This window comes from Micrasema longulum, unplaced genomic scaffold (genome assembly GCF_059751315.1).
Source record: "Micrasema longulum isolate JH-2025_06_02 unplaced genomic scaffold, ASM5975131v1 h1tg000082l, whole genome shotgun sequence".
Taxonomy (NCBI): domain Eukaryota; kingdom Metazoa; phylum Arthropoda; class Insecta; order Trichoptera; family Brachycentridae; genus Micrasema; species Micrasema longulum.
This window is the reverse complement of record NW_028277288.1, coordinates 10,698-37,592: the sequence shown is the minus strand read 5'-3', so window position 1 is coordinate 37,592 and position 26,895 is coordinate 10,698. Positions and strand designations below refer to the sequence as shown.

The 26,895-nt window shown below is 34.7% G+C and overlaps 1 protein-coding gene across 1 annotated transcript; it reads right to left on the bottom strand.

Moving 5' to 3' along the window:
- Window positions 1-644: 644 nt before the first annotated feature.
- On the bottom strand, window positions 645-26,603 carry Dna2 (DNA replication helicase/nuclease 2). The gene is made up of 21 exons (XM_088233421.1): window positions 26,244-26,603; window positions 25,342-26,061; window positions 24,241-24,392; window positions 23,101-23,308; window positions 20,995-21,255; window positions 19,634-19,781; window positions 18,589-18,736; window positions 16,963-17,346; window positions 16,212-16,397; window positions 15,093-15,190; window positions 13,033-13,174; window positions 11,650-11,784; window positions 10,703-10,869; window positions 10,152-10,257; window positions 8,834-8,972; window positions 7,572-7,661; window positions 5,882-5,985; window positions 3,628-3,811; window positions 3,014-3,217; window positions 2,053-2,274; window positions 645-1,281 (listed from the first exon to the last, which is right to left on the bottom strand). Exons 1-21 carry the CDS (start codon window positions 26,262-26,264, stop codon window positions 1,057-1,059), a joined length of 4,044 nt encoding a protein of 1,347 aa, XP_088089547.1. The 5' UTR covers window positions 26,265-26,603; the 3' UTR covers window positions 645-1,056.
- Window positions 26,604-26,895: the final 292 nt, after the last annotated feature.

Below are 26,895 nucleotides of genomic sequence, written 5' to 3'. Positions count from 1 at the left end.
CTCCCGTGTTTTAAAAAACGCTACTGTCGGGGCACAATGGGGTGGTAACCCGTTCCGCCACTGACAATATTTGAAAGGTATTCTTTTTCTAACTAATATTATAAATGCTAAAGTGAGTTTCTTTCTTTGTTGGTTACGCTTTTATACCTCTAACGTCACGTTTTCAACTGCAGATGGTACGAACATATATAAGAAAAACCAGCTGGCACTCCAAGTCTGCGGATGCTATGTATCAAGCCCTTGAGGCAGTCATAAGTTGAGAAATAGGATACCTGGCGGCGTCTAATCGGTACGAAGTGCCATCATCGACACTTGAGAAGTATGTTCGAAAAAGACGGGAAAATCCATAAGCCTGAGAGCCGCATAGACCCAAGCAAGACACAGAAATACATAGTATTCTAAATATTTCCCGGGTATAGCCAGAGATTGAACCCCAAAGTGAACTGGAGCGATCTTTATTAGGGGTCCAGCACTTGACTTACACCTATCCGGGTCCTATGCTAACTATTTAATTAAATTAATAATATTACAATATATTATATGAGTCGCCCATTTTCAGAATTCATCTTATCCAGTTTTTATCTCAAATGAACCGTGGATAGCATTTTATGGCTTATTAAAGGAGGCACATAAATCTTCAACCATTTTTTTTTTTAAACAAGTCTTTTACAGTCTAACAATGGCTAAAAAACATTATCTAGTTCCAAAACGCATCTTGTGCATATACTCCCCTTTTCCAAAAAATATTGTCTATCATAAAACAGTTACAAAAATCATATATCTATAAATAATTTAAAATCTTTGTATAATATTTTAGAAATGTTGTGTTTCATTCAATTTAATTAGATTTTTGTTTTTAGAATTAAAAATACAGATTTTAATATACACACTTATTGTGAATATCTCAAAACAAGGCAAAATGGACAAGATAAACTTTGGAAATGGACAATTAGGTGGTGCCGTGTTAACACGCCTAAATAGTTCATCCATCGTTCCATCCTCTATCGAACAAGTAAAAGCCATGCCAGTCTTGATGACATAATAATCAGAATATCATCAAACTACACCCATGACAGTCTCCCAACTGAATTGTTGCTTCGCTTCCAAATCCAGGAGAGGAATTACGAGTCCCAATGAACTATCAGCCTTGAGAGCATTAATCAGAGTTCTAAAGGGGTTATAAGAAAGAAGGGTTTGGATATCGCCAACTATGATCAGTTTATGTTTAGCTCTTGTGATGGCCACAGTCAGGCGCCTGTGGTCATCCAGAATTTCATTTTCCTGTAAGAAATATCAAACAGTATTAAGTAGACGTTCAATGATTAAAGCTATGGTTTCTTAAGAAAGCAATGCCATTATCTAGCAGCCATGATATGCCATGATGCGGTGGGCGTAACAAAACAGCCGTCTTCATAGTGACCAGAGATGTCGACTTAAAGAGAGCGGTGTCGTTATCTAGCGGCTATCACCTAATTTTATTAACTTATTTTTATGTAACGGAGGTGAACAAAAAAATGACACATGTGTCTGATTAAACTATCAATGGACCTCTCAGACCCTCTCACAGTTCTGAGCGGGGTGCCTCAGGGGTCAGTTGTTAGCCCGATTGCATTTGGAATCTACTTGACTGATTTGAAAGAACTAATTCGTACGCCCATATCTTTCTTTGCTGACGATACAAAGTTGTTTGCCAACCCAATAATAAGCCACTAGCAAATCCAAGATCACCTTAATCAGATTTTTCAATGGACAAAAGAATGGCTTTTAATGCTCAACCTTGAGACATGCACCGTCCTACACATTGGCCCTAGGAATACGAAAATAATATATACCGTGGATGAAAATCAAGTGCAAGCAGTATCGTCACAAAAAGATCTTGGAGTTGTGATTACTTGCAATCTTAAATGGGAATCACATATTATCGAAATTGTCAAATGCGCCAATTCCCTCTTATAAGGTAATAATTATATTTATTGTATTCGCTACATATACATATTATGAATGTGTAAATCTTTGCGAGGTATTCCATAAAATATGGGTAAATACACTTACCGTAGATTTGTGCATGTCACTGTGCTGACGATCTCTACTTTTTGAGCAGGAGTAAATAATTACACTTTTATCTCTTCCCTGGTACTGGTCTACAGTATTGACTTCAATATCTTTATATTGTTCAGAAGAATCCTTTGTATTTTCCAGGCATAATTTTTTTAAAAGGGCTACTTGGTCTCTGTAGGGAGCTATTACACCGATGTCGCTGTTTAAAATTCCCACCTTTAATAGAATTAAAAAAAACTACAATAACACAATCACTAACACAGATGCAAATTGAATAACTAAAAATACTATGTTTGATCAAAGAAATGGTGCACACTTTTCCTTTAAATGAACAGTTTACCTCTACGGGTCTATCTGAGATTATTGAGACAGGTTGTGGTCCCGTGGTTATGTAACGGACACTGGATCAAGAGGCTCGAAGTTCAAACTTCGCTCTACCACATCTTGTCTCACATTTTAGGCAATCCATACTAATATTATAAATGCAAAAGTGTGCTCGTTTGTTTGTTCGTGTTTCCGGAACGGAAACGGAACGACCGATTGACATAATTTTTTGCAAAGGGATAGTCGGAAGGGTAAGAAGTAAAATAGGATACTTATTTTTCATCCCGAATTCAAAAAAGTGTAAAGAAAAAAATATATAATATGTCAACGGTTAGCAACATTATATGGAAATGAGTGTAAGGTAGGATGTCAAAAATAATTAATTTGAAATTGATTCTTAAAATTCTATAATTGACTTGCTTTGTCTATGGTTAGTTTGGTTCGCTTTTCATTTTGGTTTTGTAGTAGGATTTTGGATTTGTGAACAAAACAACGATACTACGTCGCTATAGACTAACGGATCGTCGTATTTTTTTCATAGCGATAGTAACGACAAAACTAATTTCTCACTAATACCACGTGGGGACATCTCAGTGATAGAACATTGATTCATATTTGAAGTATGACATACCGCAAGCAGACTGTTGATAATATTCATGACCAAAGCAGCTTCATATATATTGGAACATTTATCCATTTTCCGATTATTCCGAGTATTATATTCCAGACATTTTTTGTGAGTGTTGCCAGTATCCAGGAAAATAACAGAATCATCTAACAAACCCGATACACACTGTTGCAACCATGTGTCATCTGGTATTGAAATATTCACTATCTGGAATAAGAATAAAAAAACGCATTTTAGCAGTTTTATGATAATATCTGCATGTATTAAACATTGTTGTTCTTTTTAAAAAAGGACCGAGAGTCTTGTGCTTGAATGTAGGATTCAATCTGTGTTTTTACAATTGATCTTGAGAATTTTCAGTTCACAATATTGCCCAGTATATCGATACTAAGTAATTTCATCAATCATTTACGTTGTTGGATGTATTTTGTACGAAAAACATGTTATTTGGAAATCGTGTTCTAAGAGAGTTTTTCTCAATTTTCGCTTCATGTTTTATGAAAACTGCATTTTAAGAATACCGCATTATAGGAGGGTTGAATGTAGATATATTATATTATGTTGAAAGAGAATACAAAGAATAATTTGTTTGAATAATGGATAGTAAATATGTATACTTCTTTATTGAGTTTGATGGTGTCAAGTTCCACAGCTGAATTAGCGGCCTCGAGTTGACCCTTGTAAGAGAGAACATTGGCCAGCCCCATGATGGGTTTGTTCATTCTATACTGCAGGCAGAGAGAGAAGGTAGACTGGGAGTTGTCCAAACGTTTAAACAGACTCTCGTCTAATCCTAAAGACCTAAAAAATAAGTTTCCATAAACCTTAGGCTAAGTGTCCTCTTGAGATAAAATCTCGAGATAAAGTCTCGAGATCGGTCTCAGGATGTTGTTCATTTGAGATCACTTGATGTATCGAGATAGGTATGGGAGACTCGACAATTCCGTGTCGACTAGAGAATCAACACGCAGTCTACTGTGTGACTTGATCACACATATTTGTGTTTTTATTTTTCAAAATGGATTTGCGTCAGGTCCTAGCTTTTTTAATTGCGTATAAGACTGTGTAAAAACAGAAAATAAATAAAAAAGTGTTGGGTGAGGAAATGCGTGGATCTTCTTTGGAGCCGGTTCAACTCAATTGGATGCACAGCAATTTTATTTTTTTATTCGGATGTCTGCAGTGGAGTTTGAACTGCTTTTAGATGTAGTAAACATGCACTCATTTTCTTGTCACGATTCTTGTACAACTTGTGGTTAACGTTCCATAAAATCAACATTTTTCTCGTAAACATTTATTAATTGAAAACATTCCTAATCTGTCCATTGTCGTACGCTCATTTAACCAAATTAATTCAATTGATTTAAAGACAAAAAATGAAAAAAAAGCGATGCCCTGTTCGAGAGTGCTCTCAGCTCTTCTAAAATTGACGGAAGACTGGAGACTAGGTCTCGAGTGCAGAAATGAGCATGTCCACTTGCGATACGTGTAGTCTCGGCGACCAGTGACGACTTGTCTCCGAGAGTGCTCTCAGCTCTTCTAAAATTGACGGAAGACTGGAGACTAGGTCTCGAGTGCAGAAATGAGCATGTCCACTTGCGATACGTGTAGTCTCGGCGACCAGTGACGACTTGTCTCCGAGAGTGCTCTCAGCTCTTCTAAAATTGACGGAAGACTGGAGACTAGGTCTCGAGTGCAGAAATGAGCATGTCCACTTGCGATACGTGTAGTCTCGGCGACCAGTGACGACTTGTCTCCGAGAGTGCTCTCAGCTCTTCTAAAATTGACGGAAGACTGGAGACTAGGTCTCGAGTGCAGAAATGAGCATGTCCACTTGCGATACGTGTAGTCTCGGCGACCAGTGACGACTTGTCTCCGAGAGTGCTCTCAGCTCTTCTAAAATTGACGGAAGACTGGAGACTAGGTCTCGAGTGCAGAAATGAGCATGTCCACTTGCGATACGTGTAGTCTCGGCGACCAGTGACGACTTGTCTCCGAGAGTGCTCTCAGCTCTTCTAAAATTGACGGAAGACTGGAGACTAGGTCTCGAGTGCAGAAATGAGCATGTCCACTTGCGATACGTGTAGTCTCGGCGACCAGTGACGACTTGTCTCCGAGAGTGCTCTCAGGCCCATATACATTTGTGAGTCTGGTCTCGAGACTATTTTGTCTCAAGTGGACACTTTACCCTTATATACAAATTCAATAATTTGAAAAAAATTGCAATCCAATTGCGAGACAAAAGAAAAGTATCCTTTTCTCATCATGTACTTAACGAAAACGAGTTTTAATGTTATAAATGTTTTCACTCTTTTTTTGCTCTCCTGTAAAAATGATTATTTGTTGATAAGTCTGTTTTTGTCGTGTGCTTTTTACAATACACTATTAATGACTTAATTGCAAGGTTTAAAATACTTATTTTTGTCTACGAGGTGTGTTCTGAAAATAACGGGTTAAAAAGCAACATCCATTTGCCGGTGTTTTTGTTTGAAATTCAGAAATTTTGGAACAAATTTTGCTGCAACGCGTTTCATACACAAAAAATTAGAAAAAATTTCATGGCATGAGCCAATCTATATGTCAACATCATCAGAGACTTCTCTGATTGTGATTCGGCGATCGTTTTTGATCGATCACAAAATTTGATACAAATTCTTTGATTAATTTTTAACCAATGAAAATCATCAAGCTCATAAAAACATGTCTAACCTTAGCGGCTGCCACAGACAAAGTAAAATTTTAGCACACTTCAGGGGCATGTATACCACATATTTTTTAAAAATTTGACATTCGGACTCTCCAAACCCGCAAAATTAAAAAATTCCCGTTATTTTCCGAACACACATCGTACTTTGTTTAAAATATACTAACTTAGCTTTGTTGCTTCTTACTATGGGCGGTAGCTGATCAGGATCTCCAACCAAAATAAACTTTTTAGCCGCAAACAGTGGCCGTAATACAGAACACTGAAGAACCTGAAAAGATAATTGTTTACATGTATCTATGATCGAGGTCCAAAAAGGAAGCTCGGTTTGTATTTCTATATATTTTAGCATCGCAGTGCCATGACAGCAATAAATCGACTAACTAGTTCATCATTGATCAAAGATGGACACCCACTCCATCGTGCACATTATCTGACCTTTGAACTGTCTCACCCATCTCCTTAACATTGAATCACTCGTCACATTTTCTCTGCACACCTCGGAGATCTGTTGATGAATGTGAACTGATTTAAATTTCAACAATGTTTTAAGTATGTCCAAATGATTAGATAAAAATTTCTTGCAACAGAGAGGGAAAAATTTTTCAGAAAGGAATATGGAAGTCTAAGCATTTACAGGGCTTAAGACAACTTGTATAAGAAGAAGTACAAAAATTGGAAAATCGTTTTCAGGCGTTGCCTAGTAGATGAATTGGTTCAGCCGGATGAATCCCCCCCACATGATAAAGGTTAAAAACTAAAAACTTCACAAAAGTCAACAGATGGAAAAGTCGAATAAATGTGGATGTTTAAACATAGGCAGAATGGTGAATGTTACACGGTGTATTAAGTGGCCATTTAAACCAGCCAATGACAGGTCATAAGTCCTGTGAATGCCTAGATTCCCATATTCCCTCTCTATTACTGTTTTTTAACTCTTTTTTACAGATACTTTTACTTTTAAGCATTTTAAAGCATGTTAATAATTTGTTTACAATTTTCTTTTCTGTCCGCTTACAACTGTGTACAATTTTACTAACAAGTTATGTTGATTTGTTCAATTTTGTTACAATATTTCTGTATATCATGTAATTTTTATTTTCTTACTAGTTATGTGGAGGAATATGTATTTGAATATTTTCTTCCTTAGGGGGGGATTTGAGTGAGAAACTCCTTGATGGTTTTTCAAATATTTGAGTTGGTTTTATTTCAATTTTGTTTTTTATTTTTGCATATATTTTTTATGTTTTTTTATTGCATGTTTTTTTACATTTGATTTACCACAATTTTTTTTATGATGTTTATTGTTATATGTATTAAATATGGTGAAATTGACTGCAAAATTTTTAAACATATATTCGTCCCAAGTCAACACAGGACTTTGGTTCCATGGAGTTGGAACTTGTGTCTCAATAAATGTTCAAATGAATATATTGTGAATAAATACATAAATGTACCAAATTCTGTATTTTATTTCTTACTTTATATATTTTATCTATGTAGCATACTAGTAAAAGCCCTCCGGTCGATTATGTATACAGAATAAATAAATTCCCTTCTCAAAATGATTAAAATTTCTTGCATTAAGGAAACGAATTATAGACTCCATCTCACAAGTGGCAGGATTTTCAATTTTGTTCGGATCAAGCAGCAAGAACCGTACACAACAGTCAGCTAACTTATAATGGTGTCAACTCCTTTTTCAATGGGTCAGGGTAAGTACCATGCATCCGCGGAACTGTCATCCCAGAGCGATGCCAAGAAATGCGAAAGGAACTTATTTTCCTCGTACACATTTGACAAAATGTTGATTAAATATCTACAAATAATAGAGTAACTGAACCAAAAATAGTATACCTGTGTGCTCTCGTCCACGATACAGATATCAAAAGTTCTCTTGGTGAAAAGTGAGTGTCCGGAGCCCAGACATGTCACACCAACTACTGACTATAACAAATTAAAAGTAATTGAATTATTCTTGAGTGTGCGGTGGTCAAACTTTTTGAGGAATGAAGAGATAAGAGAACGGATGCAGCAAACTCCGGTGACAACTGTCATCAAGTGGAGGCAAAATGGTTGGTTGGGCCATATACTGCGGATGCCTCCTGAATGCCTTAACCACGCTTGCCTACTTTACAAGGCATCAGGTTCTTGACGTCTCGGATGTCCGCTGGTAACTGTTCATCAGCAGTTAAAGTCAGAACTACAGGACGCAAACCTGATATGGGAGGATGCACAGGAGCTGGTGGCTGACAGAGATGTCTCGAGGCTTTTAGTGGACACCATATGCTCCAACTAGGAAATGGACATGGAATGATGATGATAATATAGCGTCGGGAGAATAAAACGTTGGAAGTGTTTATGACCGTGCAATAATTGATTAAATATATGCAATAATTTATTAAATTTATAATTTAGCAATAGTTGTGAGATATTGGACTTATAAAGTTAAAAGCTCATCTTAAATCAACTATTAAAATAAAACTGCGAGTTGAATATTAAAAAATGAAATTTTTTGTTTTTATAAAATATGAAGTACAATTTTATTTACTATTTAAACAAAGATTATTTTATACCATTTACAAAGACATCTCATTTTTCGAAAATTTGTAGTTATCAACTTGTACCAGAAACCCGACTATGTAATATAATGAGTAATCATTTTGAAAAAAAAACAGATATACGAGGGTAAAGTCGATGGTAAATGAAATGAAATTATTAACATATAAACAAAGAATATTTTACAATACAATGATATTTGTTCATAAAATTATAAACTCTAATAAAAAAACAGAATTTTGGAAAAAAATTGATCGGAACCAGCATGAACACATCACAATACTAGAGAAAAGAACAAAATTAGACTTCCATTTAGGAAAAAGGCAAAGTCACAAAATTCAATTTTATTTAAAGCAATTAAAAAGTATTACGAAATGGAAAAAAATATTTATGAAGAAAAAAACATATCAAAATTTAAAATAATGGTCAAGACATATGTGATAAACAATTTATGAATTAAATATATTTGCAATGTTATTATTAGAACACACATAACAATATGTATGATATGTGTGCCCTATTTTAAGATTTAAATAAGATTTAAATAAATATGTACTTACAGCATTACTGTAAACTTGATGTAACTCCTCAGGGGTGTGACAGTTCCGTGTAAGGGTGACCTCGCAGTACGGTAGCAGCTGAGAATGCACCCGACTGGATGATCCTAAACGAAGCATGCTCACCCCACTAGACAGCAGTCTGGAAGTTTTATTATTAACATACATAATATGTTATTATATTAACTATGTTAATACTGTTTTTTTTTTTACAGTATACTAGGGGAGTGATTACAAACGCTGTAAGAAGCCATCAGAAAATAATTCATTGTCTTATGCATAAACTAGAAATATTGTATAGGTACCTACCAGGGGCGAATGCTCCTTATAATCGATTACATGCAGCTTACCATATTTTTTTGACATCGTATATTAGGAAAAAACACATCACCAAAAAAATATATTACTTTTCTTGGGTAAGTAAATTTATATATTCCATACAGCGACCAGTTGTGCCTCTATTGGCCAAAATTATTACTACTGGATTACACGAGATTACTCTGCTCACTTTAAAATCACTAATTCAAATACGTCTTTAACCTAAAACTTTAGAATCTCGTTAGAAAAATTACACTTGCGATTACAGTAAAATCTTGCAGCTTTCATTAATGCAATTTAGTCTTTCAATACTTTTTCATAAGGGCTAGTATTCTTTAAAATACATCAATTTGACTTACGACAGTCCAAGGGAGGTGACAATATACGCACTCGTTATGTGTGAGAAAGAGATAACGAATATATTTTGTATGTCTTAACACGGAAGTTACAATAATAAGTAATTAATTGATCATACTTATGTTTCAGTGGTTTGAAAGTAAATTTGCTTTAAAATAAATTAATATATTGATATTTTAATCGAAACGAATTGATATTTAATCCATAATACAGTATAAATCCTTTAGTGGGTTTTAAAAAAACAAAGATTCGCTAATTGTTTTTTTATTGTAATTCGTTTTTGTGCATACGATGACAGTTGAATATTGTAGGTTATTCTTCAGTATCCATTTAAACTTTTAAAATTTAGTTAGAGTTATGATAAAAACATTACTAGTGTATAGTGTTAAGAATAAATATATATGAAGAATTATAATATGTATAACTTATGTCTATATATTAGAGTTAAGTCTAACTGTGTAAAATATGAAACTATGTAACCGTACTGTATGTTTCCTGAATAAAAGAAAATAAAAATGCTAATTGTTAAGATATGGCTTCAATACCTATCGATTGTAATCGTTACTCCAGATATACACAAGGCCTTATTAAAATAACACACAGAAATCACAAAACAAGGGCATCACTTGGCAGAATAAATACATACCTAACAAGAACGTTGTCTACAGCAGAATGCGTTTGGCTGGTGATGAGGACAGATTTCCCCAGACGTACGAGAACTTCAACAAGCGCCACGATAGTTTGAGTTTTACCTAAAAACACATTTAAAAAACTGTTCTACCTTATTAATGTTTATTATTTTTCAGGTATTGATTAATTTATTCCCTCACAGATTTATCGATTCATTTTTAATGTTTTTAATATTTTCTGGCTAAAAACGACACATAGTTCGTTCTCAGCCAGGCAACGAATTTGATTGAAATGGACTAAATTTGTTATTTCTGTATAAAAGCATTTGTGCATTATTGCGGGTCTCCCGATTTAAAATCTAATCTTTCAAGAATAAATCTCTACAGAGAAGGCCTCCCATTACAGTCCACAGATACAGTAATATTCTTACGGGTGTTTATAAATAGAACATTTAGTTGGACTAAATCTGATTTAAACACATTTAGCATGAAGTTCCTCCATATATTCTTCATATTTACGAATAAAAAGAAATGTTAGGTTACGTAACTTAATGGACTTTGTCCGTACCTGTGCCAGGCATGCCACGTATGAGAATGTAGTCCTTGGTAGCCAAAGCTTTAAGTACGGCCCTTTGCTGAACTGGATTCAATCTTTGAAGGATTTCTTTTCCCTTCTCGAATACTTTGCGAGAGATCTTGTCTTCGAATGTGGCATCCTGTTTGTCTATCACAATACTAAGATAAAAATTTGGTTAAAAACACATAAAGATATTGTTATTTATTGAACTTTCGTACATTCATATTTGTACATTGGCAAGTTTATTGCCAAATGGCAATTTCATCCAACCAGCTAATAAAATAAAAGGTCTTATTATGTTCAAAATTTATCAGAGAAAATAAAAGAGAAAAAATCTGTACCTTAGAGCATAAACTACGGGGGTCAAATTGAATGAAATGGTCAGGAAACAAGATGTTAAGATTGTGTGCTTTTCAAAACATGATAACTTTTAAACCAAACGAGAAAATTTCAATTTTTAAAGAACTTTCAAAGTAAAATAATGATTATTTTGATAATAAAAGTACATATTAAAATTGTGTATCTGGGACTACTTATGTTTTGGGCACTAAAACAAAGTGGACTATATATTATATTTCAATTTAAAAAAGAATTTTTATGATGAAAGTGGACTTTGGTGTTTTATTAATGTATAAAATAGCTTATTGCGATAATTTCTGCATTTTTAACTTCAAAACAGCAAAAAGTAGTGCCCTAATTTATCCTCTAAGATACAAATAATATATATAAATTAATGAATATCGATACTAGTCTTTAATGGGAAAAAACTAATAAAGGGACAGGAAAAGAGGAGAGATTAAGGAAGAGAAAAGATATGTGTCTTCAGTCGGGATTTAAACAGAGTTATCGTAGAAACATCTTTTGAAAGTGGATGGGATTGTTTCCAGTCGATTTGCAAATTTAAATTTACTTTTCTAATGAAAAATCTAAAAAAGTACCTTCTCAAATTAGCAGATATTTCGGTATTGTCCATCAGTAGGCCCAAGTTGGTCAAGTTGTATATCACAAGAGATTGGGATTCGTACAAGTCTAAATGGTACACAGTAGAGGCGGAATTTCTTTTAGACAAATCTCTGAAATAAGCACACTTAAATGAAGAAAAAAAAAAACAATAATTTCAAATTTGCAAAAAAAAATACAGTGAAATACAGCAGCACAAATATTTCACGTCAATCCTGTCAGGAATCGAACCCGAGGATCTCAGACATGATAGGCGAACTCGCCAATCACTATATTAAAAGGCAAAATTATCTCCATGTAATTTTCTTTTTTAGAATTTTTAACATTTTTGATAACATTTAAATCCATTACAATTGTTTTGTCATTAAGTCCTGCAATTTTCAAGAAAAATCTGCAAAAAGAATGCTATGTGTAACTTTTGCGATTAAATAATACACTAAATAGAGATTCATAGTTCTTAGGTAAAAATAGTGTAAAAAAAATAATTAAAAAACTGTAGTGCTGAAAACAAAAGCTCTAGAGATTAAGTAAAATGCAGTAATTTCTATTGTTAACAAATAAAAATATATTATAGTTAGGTTTCCTATGTCAGATTTTGATCAAAATGAGTTAGGCATCTGAAAGTACTCCTAAATAACGATTCATATATCCAATACTACATATAAACTGTAAGGCCGGATTGTTTGATCATTAGGAATAGTTGAAAATTAATAGCAATAGTGAAAGTTTTGAAAAAGTATTCCTTTTATTATTCAAAAACTCTTCTGTTTTTAATTTTTTTACTATTGCTTTAGATTTTTTGCTATACTAACGATCAAACAACCTAAGCAGGCTGCAGCAGGCCAGAATAGCTCTCAATAAAAAGGCAAGGATATTTTAATGACCTAACATAATTTTTTCGAGTTTGTTCAAATGTTTATAGACTGTAATTAGGATTAACAAGTTACAAACATTAAATTATTTCTCGTCATCAAATCAAATGCAATTTTCCCCTCCCACTCTCCTTCATTCATCCTCCACCACCCCTCATCACTTTCCTTCTTTTTTCTTCCCACTATCTCCTTGTTTTGTCCCTGTTTCTATATATAAAAATAGTCTCTCTATATATAACATTTTAACCTGTACATCTATTTGCATTCTAAATAAATACACATATCTAAATATATTACATTAATGGAAAGGTCAGTCACCTTAAAGTTTTGTAAAAAAAAAAAAGTATATATATTTAATAATAAGCATTAAATAAATCTTAATATGAAGTAGTGAAAGAAATGTCTACATTATGTTGACTAGGCTAATTTTATACAAAATAAGGACACTTAGAACTAACCCCCAGATTAAGAAAAAAAAAAGAGTCCTACCTGTCAAGAAGTATTGTGATAACTTGCGTGTCTATATGTGTTATGGTGCCGAGAGCGATAGCCACCTTTCCTTGAGTGCTAACTACGACATATTCTCCGGTTTGGAAAAGAGATTGCTGGAGGTCTTTAAACTGGTTTTCTTCTGAAAATAATGGATGATAAACTGACGGCTTGTTGTTCACAAACTTTATACATATATCATTATCTTCCACAAGCAGGGTACTGCATTGAACAGGCAGCTTAAGACCAAAAACACTGGCAGACCATTTTTTTTACATATTGTAAATTTGTAATATAAGTATTATGCTTAATAATATTATTTTATGATACAGCGTGTATGATAAACCCTATCATCCGAAACTACAATGATCGGTATGAGCAAGATGACATATTGGCATATTTAAAAAAATAATTTAGAAGAGTTTCAAAATTTAAAAAATTGATAAAAAAAAGGGTTGCCTACTTCTTCAGAGAGCAGAGCTATATACCCCTTCTGCACTCCTGTTTTCTTATCTGTAGAAGTAAGCAACCATTTGGTTTTTAAAATTTATTATTTTTTTTAATATGCCATTATGTCTTCGTACTCATACCAATCATCATGGTTTCGGATGTGACAGGATTTACCATACACGCTGTATATCTGACGCAGGTGTAAACAAGCGATAACATGTGCAACGACAGCTCGCACATTGGAACCAGATCAGAACGCTAAATCCACCATCATTTTATACACATATTGTACGTAACTAAATCACATATATCCAATATTCTGTCAGGATGCTAAGTTCCGAGGGAACTACACACCCGAACATGCGCCGTCACTGCGCGGATCGTGTATAGTACACTGTCCTCTTCCTTCCTTCCTTCCAGTCGCATGATTTACCGCTATTCATTTATTCATTCAAAATTACACTAGTTTAAATATTAATGAGCTTATTAAGGCTTTTTAGGCTATGCCCGTGTCAAGCCACAATAAAAATACATAGTAAAATGAATTAGATTAAATTATAATGACATGTGATGCAATAGAATAACAATCTAGAAAAAAGGTATAAGTAATAAATAATAAAATTCCAAAGAATACAATGCAAAAAAGATAATAAGAAATAATTTTTAAAATATAAATTATACAAATTAAGAACCACACATAATCAAAAATACAAAATAATGGTATTATTAAAATCCACAAAATAATAGTAAAATATAATAGTATTAAAAAAAAGAGTATCATTGAAATCAACAGAAAAAGAATATATCTATAAAAACATGATTGAAATGATAATTGAGATACGTTTTCTAGAAACTCACTCAATACTATAGTAAGAAATATAAGAAATAGGAGCAATAAATCATATGCCAAATAATAGTACGTACTAAATCAAATAATACAAAAATACATAATGAAAAAACATAAAAATATCAAGATATATAAAAAGCAAATAAAAGTAAAAGTATGAAAGGAAAGCAGATTTGTAAATGTTAGCTAAATGCTAATCTCGAACTTTAAAAAAATTGACAACCTCGTCCCTATCGATGTGCAGCAACCAATTGCAAACATTTTTCTTAAATACATTGGCACTTGTGGAGTTTTTTATGGCTGCCGGAAGTTGATTAAAAAATTTCGGAGCCAGGAAGTTAAAGTTTCTTTGAGCTAGCTTCAAGTGAGTGGATGGGCCATGAAGAGTCTATCTCGTTCATGCCACGGTTTTACCAGATATGGTATTTTTTATAAAAATTTAGGGTAAAAGCTCGTGCAAAACAAAATATGATCGGTGACGATTAACGCACGTGTGAGATGACAAGAGAAGAAGGTCATCTGCTAGAGTCAAACTCAGTCAACCTTTTGGCGATAGTAATGAATAAAATAAACATACAATGTTGCAATGAATCCCTGTTTCTTTGTAATACTTATTTTAAGTATCAAATTAACACATATTCTTACTTGGCAGGAGCTAATCGCAGTACAATATATTTTGATAATTTGTTACTTGAAGGCAAGTTGATCAGTTATATGTCTCATTCTTTAATTATCAAACCTACACAAAATAGTTTCTACAAACCTTTGAGATTTCTCTGTAGCGAATGTTCAAAGCGGTCTCCAACAGGAACTACAGTCCCCTCTATCACCATGTTGATGACGCATTTGCCTCGCTTTTCTCTGCAATTTGAAAGTGTATAATTTGTCATCAACATCATTAAACTATTATCCATACCTGATGGTGTATGCACCATTGCATTTGCAATTATATATATATCTAGAATAATTATGCTTGTAAAAGCAAATTATTCTACCAAATCCCGAAAGGAACACTCCCACACTACCAGAAGTCAAACTAGAGGATGGGTCATGGGGTTTACCACAAACTCTGAATTCGGGCAAAGAAATTTCAGGTTTCTGGGCCCCAAAATATTTAATATGTTACCCAAGTACAAAACCATGACCTGAATTCAATCAAATAAATTTGTAATAAAATGGTTACTGGATTTAGGTAGACAAAAATCTTAAAACTTACTAAAAAACATTCTAAAATAATAAATGGTATATATATTGTACAACTTTATAATAAATTAACTAGTAGGTAATCATGTTTATTTTTTTATTTAACACTTTATTTACATTTTTATTAATAAACCATTATTATTTGTTGAGTAAATACAGTGTATCTCGATCGTCAGTTTTGCGCCTCGGGTGCCAGTCCAGCGAAAAAGAAATATTACAGAGTAAAACCACCTTATTAAACATATATTTCATATCGACCCTTCCAGAAATCGGATCCAGGACCCCAAATATGGTAGGCGAACAGGCCAACTACTACACTACGAGCGGACTTTTCCCACTAGTTTTTCTTTTTCAGGATTTTTACCTGAAGTTAATCATCGAGTAAAAAACTTTGGTCCAGGAATCTGGTTCTATTTCACACACAGAACTGTATTTATCATCCGTCCAGACGCAATTTATAAGCGTGTAATTAAGTCGGCGTTTAACATAAAAGAGGGTTAAAATCCAGTATTAGTCTACAAAGATTTGGACATAGACAAAACTTCCTTTTATTTTTGCACCACAACAAAGAGACCCATATCAGGCTTGTCGATGACTTTAATTTTGTGGTCACAGAACTCTCGTGCATGAGACAGGCGTTTTGCTATAGCGATTCATTATTTTGTGGTAAGCCAGTCACCTTTCTGCATGGGGCACTGTCCATATGTCCTTCATTGGACTCAGCACCGAGCGGTCCCTCTCCTCCAGGGCGAGCAGAGCAGTCCAGTGCAGGAGATACTCCCGGTGGGCTCCAGTAAGGTGCCCCAGCGCTTGCGGCTGAAGCTTCATCAGAGGATGATTCTCCGATAGACTGAGTTTGCTTGCACTAATTAGAAATAATATGTAATCAATGTTATGTAAGCAAAGATAGTAGATAGTAGTAGTAAACTCCTCCTTGATCCATTCTTTACGCATTCCTGGTTTGTAGTGAATTTTTTTCATGTAAAGATTGAAAAAAAAAATTTAACTTACTAGAGCCTGTATTCTAATGGGATGTTTAAATTTATCTTCAATTTTATCTAGTAAGTAAAATTAAGTTTTCTGTATGGAAAATAGAATATGTCAACATTTTTTTTTCTAAACATGTCTAATTACGGGTTACCGACGAAGATACTTTGAATTTTTAATGTAATTTTGAAATTACTCCGCCTGTGACGTCACGATTTGCCGTCGCTGCCGTTGAAAGAAGAACCCCGTTGCTGTCAAAATATACTAAACATTGGAAAAAATGGCTACTAGGAAACATTTTTTTGTATCAAATTTCTGGTAGCACTGAACTTGTTCATTGAGTCAGATTGTGGTCCTGTGTCAGTGTCATGGTCTCCGAATCAAAGGTCTGAGATTAATTTCCTGCTATACCACGTCTTTTAGTATTTATGAAAAGTACCTACCTCAAATGAATAGAGCAGAGTGTAAGATAGGGACATTTTCCACAAGCACTGTGATGATTTATTGGTTCTGGCAACTCCATTATTGCCAAGTCACTACACTCTGTTTCTTGCATATCGTCCTTCATAAAGCATTTCTGCAGATCCATAGATAAGAATTCATTTTCCTCTTCGGTAGCTATGTTGGGATTCTGTTTGTGACTAGAATTTTCAATAGTTCCTTTGTCTGTGGCAGCGGGGGCTTGTTTAGAGGACTCTTCAGTTTTACGAGAATTTTTTCGACCCTGTCCCCATTTAGAGAGATAGCGCGCAAGTTCATTTCTTAATAGTATGAGATCTCGTTTTTCTGCATGTCCGGCCGATATTTCATGCATTTCAATTGATTCCCTGCGAATTTTAAATAAAAAATAATTCAATTATGTATTTCCTTTTGGAGGGTTTTTCCACCTGGGACCGTTGAATCATAAACTCTCAACGAGGGTTTTGGTTCTATTTCACGCACAGAATTACATTCTTTATCCGCCCTGACACGAAGTTAACAAAATCCACTACACTTCAAGTTAACAATTCCTAATTCAAAATTTTCAAAAGAAAAAATGACCCACCGGACTTGTTCTGTAAAATGTCAACTAAGACAACCAAATCCCCAATACACATCACAATATATCTGTGACTTGGATCTAGAACGGCCAATGTCAGATTTCATATTTTTCTTGCCATCATTTTGTAGACTTATATATTCAAGTATTTTATACACACATGTACATGTGCTGTAATGTTTTTTATTAATATTTGCTATCAAAGACCTCGAACAGTTCATTAGAACATCACAAAATTACTAAATAATTACTCCTCTGTAATATTATGATTTACGACATTGGTCCTTATAGATTGGAATTACAAATAAGTTCGGAGAGCAAACATTAAATTGCGTTATTCCAAGGTTGTTCAATGATCTCCCACAAACCATCATTAACATGAAAGATCTATCTAACTAACTGTAGAACTGAAGAAATATCTTCTAAATACTTTATAGTGCCTGCTAATAAATAAATTTATGTAATATAAATAAAATAATGTAAAATAAACCTGTTATTGAAAAAAAAAATGTGTCCCACCGAAAAGTCTTTATACTTAGTGGGTAACAAATTGTTATATGTATTTTAAATTATTAAATAAACGCTGCTCTGCAGCACTGAAACTAGAGATCCAGGCCACAGATATATGTAGTTAGGAAGGAATAGTTTAAAACTCTTAATCCGAGCGTGGAAAGGGTACACCTCTCTTGGTAGGTTGTTCAACAGGCCAATCATCCCCCCACAGGCATCAACGATCGGTCCTGCTTTTAGAGAAAACAAATGAAGTGGTTAAAAGAAAAAACGCCACTGCCCATGTCACGGTTGCTGAAAAACCGGTAGCTAAAAGACTATTTATTTTAAGATAAATTGAATAGACTTTTCACTACCCAAAAGTTGCACATTGAACATAAAAGAAATAGTCTTTTTGCCACTGGTTTTCCCAAAAACAGTGATCATGGATGCATATAATTTTATGCGCTCCATAAATTAAGCCGTTCAGAAGTTTAAAGGCCAACCATAGCGAGGCAATGTCTCTTCCTTTATATCTTACCGTAGGTACAGAAGCAGCCCGGCATCGTGCGGTTCTATGGTAGAGCCGAGGTTGGCCATCATCATGGTGTAGAGGATGACTTGACCGCGGTGCTCGGAAGATACACTGGCTCGACCTGTCTTTAACTCCAGGGGCATGAGTCTCCGTACTGAAAGTATACATATCTACATGTTACACAATATTTATTATTAACATTAATGTGATAGGAGGAAATAAAAATAAATACACTTATAAAAACAAATACATATTTCATAATTTCATACTATACAATGACAAAGCACATTAAATAAATTACTAAAGAAGAATCAGGCAGTGGTCCTGTGGCTAGTGCTCATGATTGTTTTGTTAATTATATATGTATATATGTAAAATATGAAATTAAATATTTTAGAATATGAGCCATATTCATTGACAATCTTTTGTGGTTGTGCCGCTATAATTTTTGTATCTTTAAAAAAACAATGCTGGCAACAAATTTTCGAATAAAATCAGCTTTTCAAATTAATATTGCGAGGATCAAACTCGAGATTATAGGGTTTTAACATGAGAGTAGACATCGAGTTGAGAACTCATTCAGGATTCTGGTTCTATTTTACAAACAGAATGGTATTCTTAATTCTGGCGGGACTCGGTAAACATCATCAAACTTACAGCACCTGATGGTGCAAAGGGCACTGCATTGAAATGCAGCGTATCTCAATCATAAGGTAATCAGTCTTACACTTCAGGTGCCAGTCGAGGGACAATGAAATATTGCAGAGTAAAACCTTAAAAACAAATATTTTATGTCGACCCTCCCAGGAATCAAAACCGGAACCTCAAGTATGGTAGGTATAAAATCAAACGAGATGAACAGTAGTAAACATGTGTTAGATAATGATTTTTTTATGCCATTTGTAACAATACGTATTCATAACTAAACATAACACGGCAGCCCAAGAGTTCCGGATTCAATTTCCAGTGAGGGCGTTCTGTGTCGTAATTCAGTAATGTAGTTGGGCCTCCTGGCCTGTCGTGACTCAAAAAAACATTTAAAAATAGATACCTTTTTTTTCATCTTTAACGTGTATTGTCACTTCCATTGTAACATCAATCTTTCCCTTGACGCCGATATGGGGCGACCAAATGTTCTCCTCTATATCGACTATGCTCTCAATAGTTCCATCCCATTCGGTTTTTTCAGGGGGAGGCCTCTAAAGAACAAAAAAAATAATTTTAATACGTACACAGCGGCTGCCAGGGCGCAACCCTAAGGGGGGCGTACTTTGCAGACCCACACCTTTCTTTTCTCTTTTTCTTCCAAGAAAATAAGTCTCGGGGGCGTAAAATTCAAACCTTGCCAGGAGTGCCCATGGCCCTAGCTACAACGCTGTATGTACATCCTTTTAATACATAATAATATAACAAAAAAAACAGATCATTAAAAAACATCCCATAGAAAAACCAGCCTGGAACGCTTCTCTTGAAAAACAATTCTATTTTGTTTAAAAAAAAAACAAATGTTTATTTATTTGCATTTGAAATTTAGAAAATGGTATGTATGTAAACATTTTGTAATTTTCAAACAAAAAACAAAATAAACCATCATGCCGTTTCTCCGTAGGGGTAGGCAGAGAGGATAGAACGCCGTATCATTCTGTCTTTACATACAGACCTCGCTTCCTATACATTCATATATCTTCTCATGCATGCACGCTGATTATTCCTACTCTTGACATGTCCAGCTTCAAGTTTTTAATGGACTTGATCGTGCCATGTCTTTTTCAGCCTTCCTCCTTTTCTGCATCCACCAAAATTCACATCAAAGATCCTTTTAGCCGTTTTTTCGCTGTCCATTCGCTCTACATGTCCAAACCAACACAATTTTCCTTAACAGTTTTATCCAAAAATTATCTAAGTTTATGAATTATAAGTACGTATATTTATTTGTTTACTTGGTGACAATATGCAATGGCGATTGGATTAAAAAAAGCTTTTGCTGGTAGTGAGTAAAGCAAATTCAGTCGGTCCCATCTTCCTCGTAATTGTCAAGTTCGACTGTAATATCAACCCTGGTGATGGACGCTGAAATGCAGTCAAAAATGACAGTAAAGCGTGCATACAACACGCGGCATAGCAACCCAGAGAACCTCGTTGCGCATGTTTGTATAGGGCTGTCCGTTGAAAAATAATAAAGCTTAGTACTATTTATTTCTAAAATTAGTTGACATTACAAATATATCTAAACTACTACAGAAAATATGTCACTTCCAAAGTTCTTTCATATTTATTTGACAAGGTCATAAAACTATATTTCAGTGCTGATTTTTTTAGTGTTACTATAAGAGGAAAACTACGGGAACATCAGTGCCCTCAATCTATTCCTACAGTTTTTTGACAGACTACAAAAAAATATTGATGCAATACCTTATTTAAGTACCCCACATTTCTCTTTGTTTGGTTTCCAGTCTTGACAACATATTTCTCTATGAATCTAGCAATCTGTGGTGTGAACTTCATCATTTCGTCTATGGCTTCACCATCCGACATATCAGCACCATAGAGCATAAACACGCAATCCTGGTTTTTCAGCATAGACCGACATTCCGCCTTTATTTCTTCCAATGTAATCAGATTCTTGGATAGGGAGACTTGAAACAGCTCGTGCACAAGAGAACCAATAACCATCTAAAAATAAAAATAAATATTTGACATAATTATAATAGGGTAAATTTCTATTTCCCACTTTTAATTTGTGACAAGGCTTTTTTTATGACAATTTCTTGTACATATAGTTTCTAATACTACCCAAAAGGTTGATAATTCTAGGTTTTCGGGGTCTAATTAACCGAAGCTCGAATGGCCGATCACATGGGGCCAGTAAAATTTTATTTCTACAGTGTGTAAATTGGCCACATAAACCAGCCAATGACTGGTCAAAAGCCCCGTAAAAGCCTAGACTTCTGTATTTCCTTCTCTAAAATGTTCTCCATCTCTGTTGTAATATGTTAATTGTAACAGACGCGGCGGATCACTGCTTCGTCCGTAGCAATCGCGCCCGTCACAAGAACTGTATTTCTATAGGCGCTGGTGTCAAACGCAGAGTGGCCGGGCGTAGGCGGGCCTCGGCCGACGAACGATAAGCTCCGGGGGAGGTATCGCTGCCTAGAGATCCCTTGCGGGGTCGCTAGCGAGTAGCGCTGGCGGCCGCAATCCTGAGTCAGGCGACCGGGTTGTAAGGCCGGTATCTCTCCGTCGGTGGGAACGGCGGGGTGTGTTCCGGGGAAGTTGCCAAGGGTCCAAATTATCCGGGGTCCAAAATCCAGTCCAAAGAGTATCCGAGTTCCAAGTCCAGGGGGTAGCGGTGTTCGAATACAGGTGGCGATGAGGTCCGGTTTGAAGCGAGGCAGGGAGACGAGGTGGAGAGTAAAAAGCCTTAGTAGTGTGACGAGATGACTGACTTTATTTTTCCCCGGCGGGGCTATATATACAACATATTTTGCCGTGCGGCGGCGGGCTAGGCCAATAGCGGGCGGTACTAGGTTGACCAATCACGCGGCGAGAGAGATAGCGAGCACATTTGCCGGCTCTATCGGTCTCTCTCGCGCCACGTATAAGGTCCCCACCCTCCCGCTACCCGGCCGCAGTTCCCCGCCGACCGCGCGGCGATCAACACTCATACAGAATAATATAAAAATATATTATGGGCATACAAATATTTTTATAAATTCTAATCTATATGTGGGCTTCAGTATGGCGATGACCACCCCCGAAAGTGACAAATACTGGTCTTTATTGAGGAGGTGGTACATCGCTTACACATACTGAAGCCCCCTATGCTACATTAAAGCCCCAGGAAGGGCCGCCAAGTTGGTGCATGTGCTTTTACGTCGGCAACATTAATCTTAATAACTCTTAGGGGGTAAATCTAGTTTATGTCATGGAATGGATATGAAAAATATTTTCTTACACGTGGTAAAAATAGGAGCATTTAATTGTACAGCAAAGTTTCTTGAAAATTTATGAAAAATAAATAAAAAAAACTACTTTGAATGCCGTCATGAGTTCTTGTGAACCGACTAATGATAGAGTTTTGAGATAGATTTCCGGTTTAGGGGAAGCCAATTTACCAATCAGCAGAACTCACAGTAGAGAACTTGTGATGTCAATGGCGGTGTAATTTCAAATCTTTAAAAAATCAAAGCGCTGATATACACACAGATTTTTTTTTGGCTTAGTTTGATTAGTAATAGTAATAGTCTATTAACAAATTTAAAAAATCAATTGAACTTCAAAAAGAAGTACAAAATTGAAAAATATTTTCAAGCGTTGCCTAGTATTAAGTGAAAATTTTTGCATCAATAAAGGTTTCAGTTCTTTAACTTCACAAAAATCAACAGATAAAGGAATTTAAGAAAATGGATGTTAAAATAAAGGCAAAATGGTGAATGTTACGAATGGTGTTAAGTAACTGCTCAAAACAGCCAATGACAGTAATAATGGATGAAAAAAAAGTAACTAAAATGGACTCACTGCGCGGTTTCCGCTGTCCACTCCCTTGAACCTGTCTTGCAGGACCGCCTTCCTCGGGCAGAACAGGGAGCCCACCACAGCCGTGCCGGAGACCAGCAAGTCTGGCTGTTCCACAAGGAGCCCCCCAGAGCTGCCGACCAAGAACCCCGAGGGCCCCTGAGTGGCCATGACTGAGATTATGTCGCCAGGACTCACAGAAGACTCCAGCCTAATTTATTATAATATTTTCAGATCAATCAAGTGCTACATATTGCAGTTTATTATTTTTTGGTAACAAATTGTCTTCCTTTTCTATAACCATTTCACTCTTCCCTCCTTTAGCAATGTTCGACTCTAACCTATTCTTCTCTCCTTCCTCGGCTCCTTTTCTACCTTACAAATTGTGTATTTTTGGGAACATTTGTTATCAATGTACAAGCAGGGACCCAAAAAAAACGTGAATTTCGTCATAACTTCTTTATTTTTTAATATTTTTACACCAAACTTTGATCACCTTCAAAGTATTCTCCCTTGACCACAACGCACCTCTGCAAACGATCCTTCCATTGTTCAAAACATTTTTTTAATTCACTTATCGGGATGTTCTTTAGGCCTTTCAGCGATTTTTGTTTTGTGCGTTGTGGTCAAGGGAGAATACTTTTTAAGAAAACGACTTTAGAATGAGTTTATATGAGGTACTCAAATATTGTATTAAGGTATTGAAATGTTAATGTAAAATGTGTATGTAAATGTATGAGTTGTGACATAATCCAAAATGCTAATGAATGACTGCGATCTGGGGGGACGCGATCGTGTATGATACATGGCACAAACCCACACACCACACACAAAACACAAATGTTGCATTCACAAAATGCATTAAAATACACCATTTGGTCCGCTCGTCAGCTGAATGTATGTGTATTTGATGTATATTGCGCACGAGACTCGAGTGGGACAAAGCACTTAAAAATTTATTTTTTGTGATGGCGGGACATTTTGCATTCGTGTGAACAACATTTGTAGTGTCTCTTGTATGAGTGACTCGACACTAGTCCATATGGTCCAATGGTTAGTGAATTTGCCTACCATGCAAGAGTTTTCAGGTTTGATTCCCGGTGAGGTTGACATTAAAATAATACAAAATGAAAGTAAACAAACCAATAGCCTTCTAAGATGCATGTTGCTTTTCGTTCATTACAAGTTGATTTAAGGGTAATAACTTTTTTTGTAGGACTCTCTATTGTTACTGATAGAACTTCACATCTTTGCCATTTTAGCAAATCAAGATCCTCTTTAAATTCTCTTTCTTCCTGAAAACATGACTAAATAAAATGTGAGCATTTAAAAAAAAAATACATAATATTATAGGTAAATGCTAATAATGAAAAATCTGTCGACGTTTTAGTCTATGAAATTTTTTTTCTGGAAAGAAATGAAATATGTATTTGTATAATGTGTCGATGAAATCTGAAGGACTAATGCGAGTTTGAACCTTTAAATTTGACTCAATATCATCGATATTTTGGACAACTTTCAAGACATGAAATCATTCTGAAACTCTTCCACGGAGCAAATTATCCTAGATAACCTAGTCCCAGATTCCTCAGAGAAGATGATGACACGACGAGCAGGAAATGAATCATGAGTCAAAACCCATAGAACAATCTTCACAAATCTTTGCAGTGTCGTTCCACCATTTTTAGGACTGTTTAAATTGAAATCTAGAGTCAATATTCGTATTTCATTTTGGCAGTGTATTTTAGTTCTCGCTCTTGCAAATTCTAGAATCTATTAGGTAAAGATCCCTTAAGAAATGTTAACTAAGTTGTATTACATGTTTAAATTTGGTTTCTGTAAATAAAATGTTTCACTTAAAAAGTTCCCATGTTCTGTTTTCTATAATCAATAGCTTATATTTTGACCCATGTGGCACCCTGTCATGTCTCTATTGGTGGCTTGTGGGTGGAAATCTTGGTACGCATGTAAAAGATCAGAGGTTCACGGAGCAAATTTTCTAGAATGTGTAAACTAGAATTCCCTATTCTAAAATTTTATATTTGTACAAAATGTTATCAGTAACATGGTACCATGTTACTATCGGAGGCAACTTTAAATTTTGTACAAATATTCCAATTTCAGTAAAGAAAATTTGAGTTATATATTTTGACAAAAATCTATGCATTTCTTACATTCCTAAAAATAAAGACAAGCTCTTAAATTAAAGTTAACAAGTTAAAGTATCTGATAAAAAATACTTACAAGTACAGAATCTTCATCTTCCCACTTATCTTCAAAAAAACTTCCAAGATCATCAAGATTAAAATTTTCTTCTGAAATTTTAGAAACCGCAAAAGTTTTCTCTGCACCATTTTTTGCACTTCCATTACTGTCGCATTCTATTTCAGCAGTCTTTTGTTTTTCCAATACCTTTGAATTATATTCATGGTTAAGTACTGATGATAATTTTCTTTCTTTTTCTGGCAATACATTGTGAAATTTTTCTTCTAATTTTGAACAAGGCAGATCGGTGGCTCTTATTTTTTTATTTGCCGCGGAAGAAAGTTTTATTTTTTTCGATGGCGACACGTAGTCAGGTACACACTGTTCGTCGCTTTTGTGATGTTTTCCTTTGAGTAATAAATTTGAAACACTCAAATTTTTATTAGAATATTTATTGCATAATTCATCATTCATAGACAGCTGTTTGTCAACTGCAAAAATGTCCTTTACTAGTAATGATTTTCCTTTTATTGTAATTAAATTAGAAATTCCTACACTACAACAGTCAACTTCAGCAGACTTGGACATTTTACCATCATCCTCAAAATGAGAGGAACTAGAGTTATCTGTTGAACATCCAATTTTAGCAATATCACTAGGATTTATGTTATTTTCTTCATTTGAAAGAGTATTTTTCTTCTCTTTGGGTTTTGAAAAGAATGAAGATATAATGGGTTGTGATTTGGGAACATTTTTCAACTGGAAAAAAGGCAGTACGATACATTAACAAGATATTAAAAACAGTCTTACAGTTTATTGTGTCCAGATATAAATTCTAAAAATAAAAAAAAGCTGTTAAAATAATTCATTGAAAACATTTATTTGTGTTTGATGTTTGAATTTTCTAATAAAATGTAAGAAAATTTGAGATAGTGGTTTACCTTCAAGGAAGACTTCTTCATTTTAAAGTAAAAACAGAGAAGATGAAAAGGATAAATCAATCGTATAAATTGATATCCTGTGAATTACTTTAAAAAACGAAACATTGGAGAGATAAAACAATACTTGATGTATTCAAAAATGGAATCAAAACTCTAGTAAACTATGAGAGTTATAATGCGCCAAGCCACAGATTACTAATACTAATATACGCCGATCTAAGTAAACTGCGTGTTTTGTGATTTGACAGATATTTTGACACTTTGCACGATTTACACGGATTGTGGCATCACAGATGACACATATTAAAGACACGAGATTGTACAAGATACAAGGTTTGACGTTTGACATTTGACATATGTAAATAAAATGGCGCGAAAATGACGTTAACTTTTTAAAAACATTAAACTGTTAATGAGTAAATATTTAGACAGCCATTTAAATTAACAATGTCAACGAAAGATACCTTTCTATTAGTGATGTTAATCTAAATATTTCAACTAGATTCGATTATATTTTAAGTGGGCGGGGTGTCCAACTTTTTTGGTATTCAAAAACATTTTTAAAAATATTTATAATTGCCCTAGAACTTTAAAAAAAATACTGTTAAAGTCCTTTTGCCACCGAATGCTAATGGTTGTGATAGCGAATGCT

Excerpts from the sequence above, each read along its gene's own strand:
- Dna2 (XM_088233421.1), bottom strand. The coding sequence starts at position 26,264 with ATGAAGAAGTCTTCCTTGAAG. Across the intron at positions 16,398-16,962 it reads CTCTGCTCTATTCATTTGAG|TGCAAGCAAACTCAGTCTAT; the intron begins GTAGGTACTTTT and ends ATTTCTAATTAG. Across the intron at positions 3,218-3,627 it reads CCATCAAACTCAATAAAGAA|ATAGTGAATATTTCAATACC; the intron begins GTATACATATTT and ends TTCTTATTCCAG.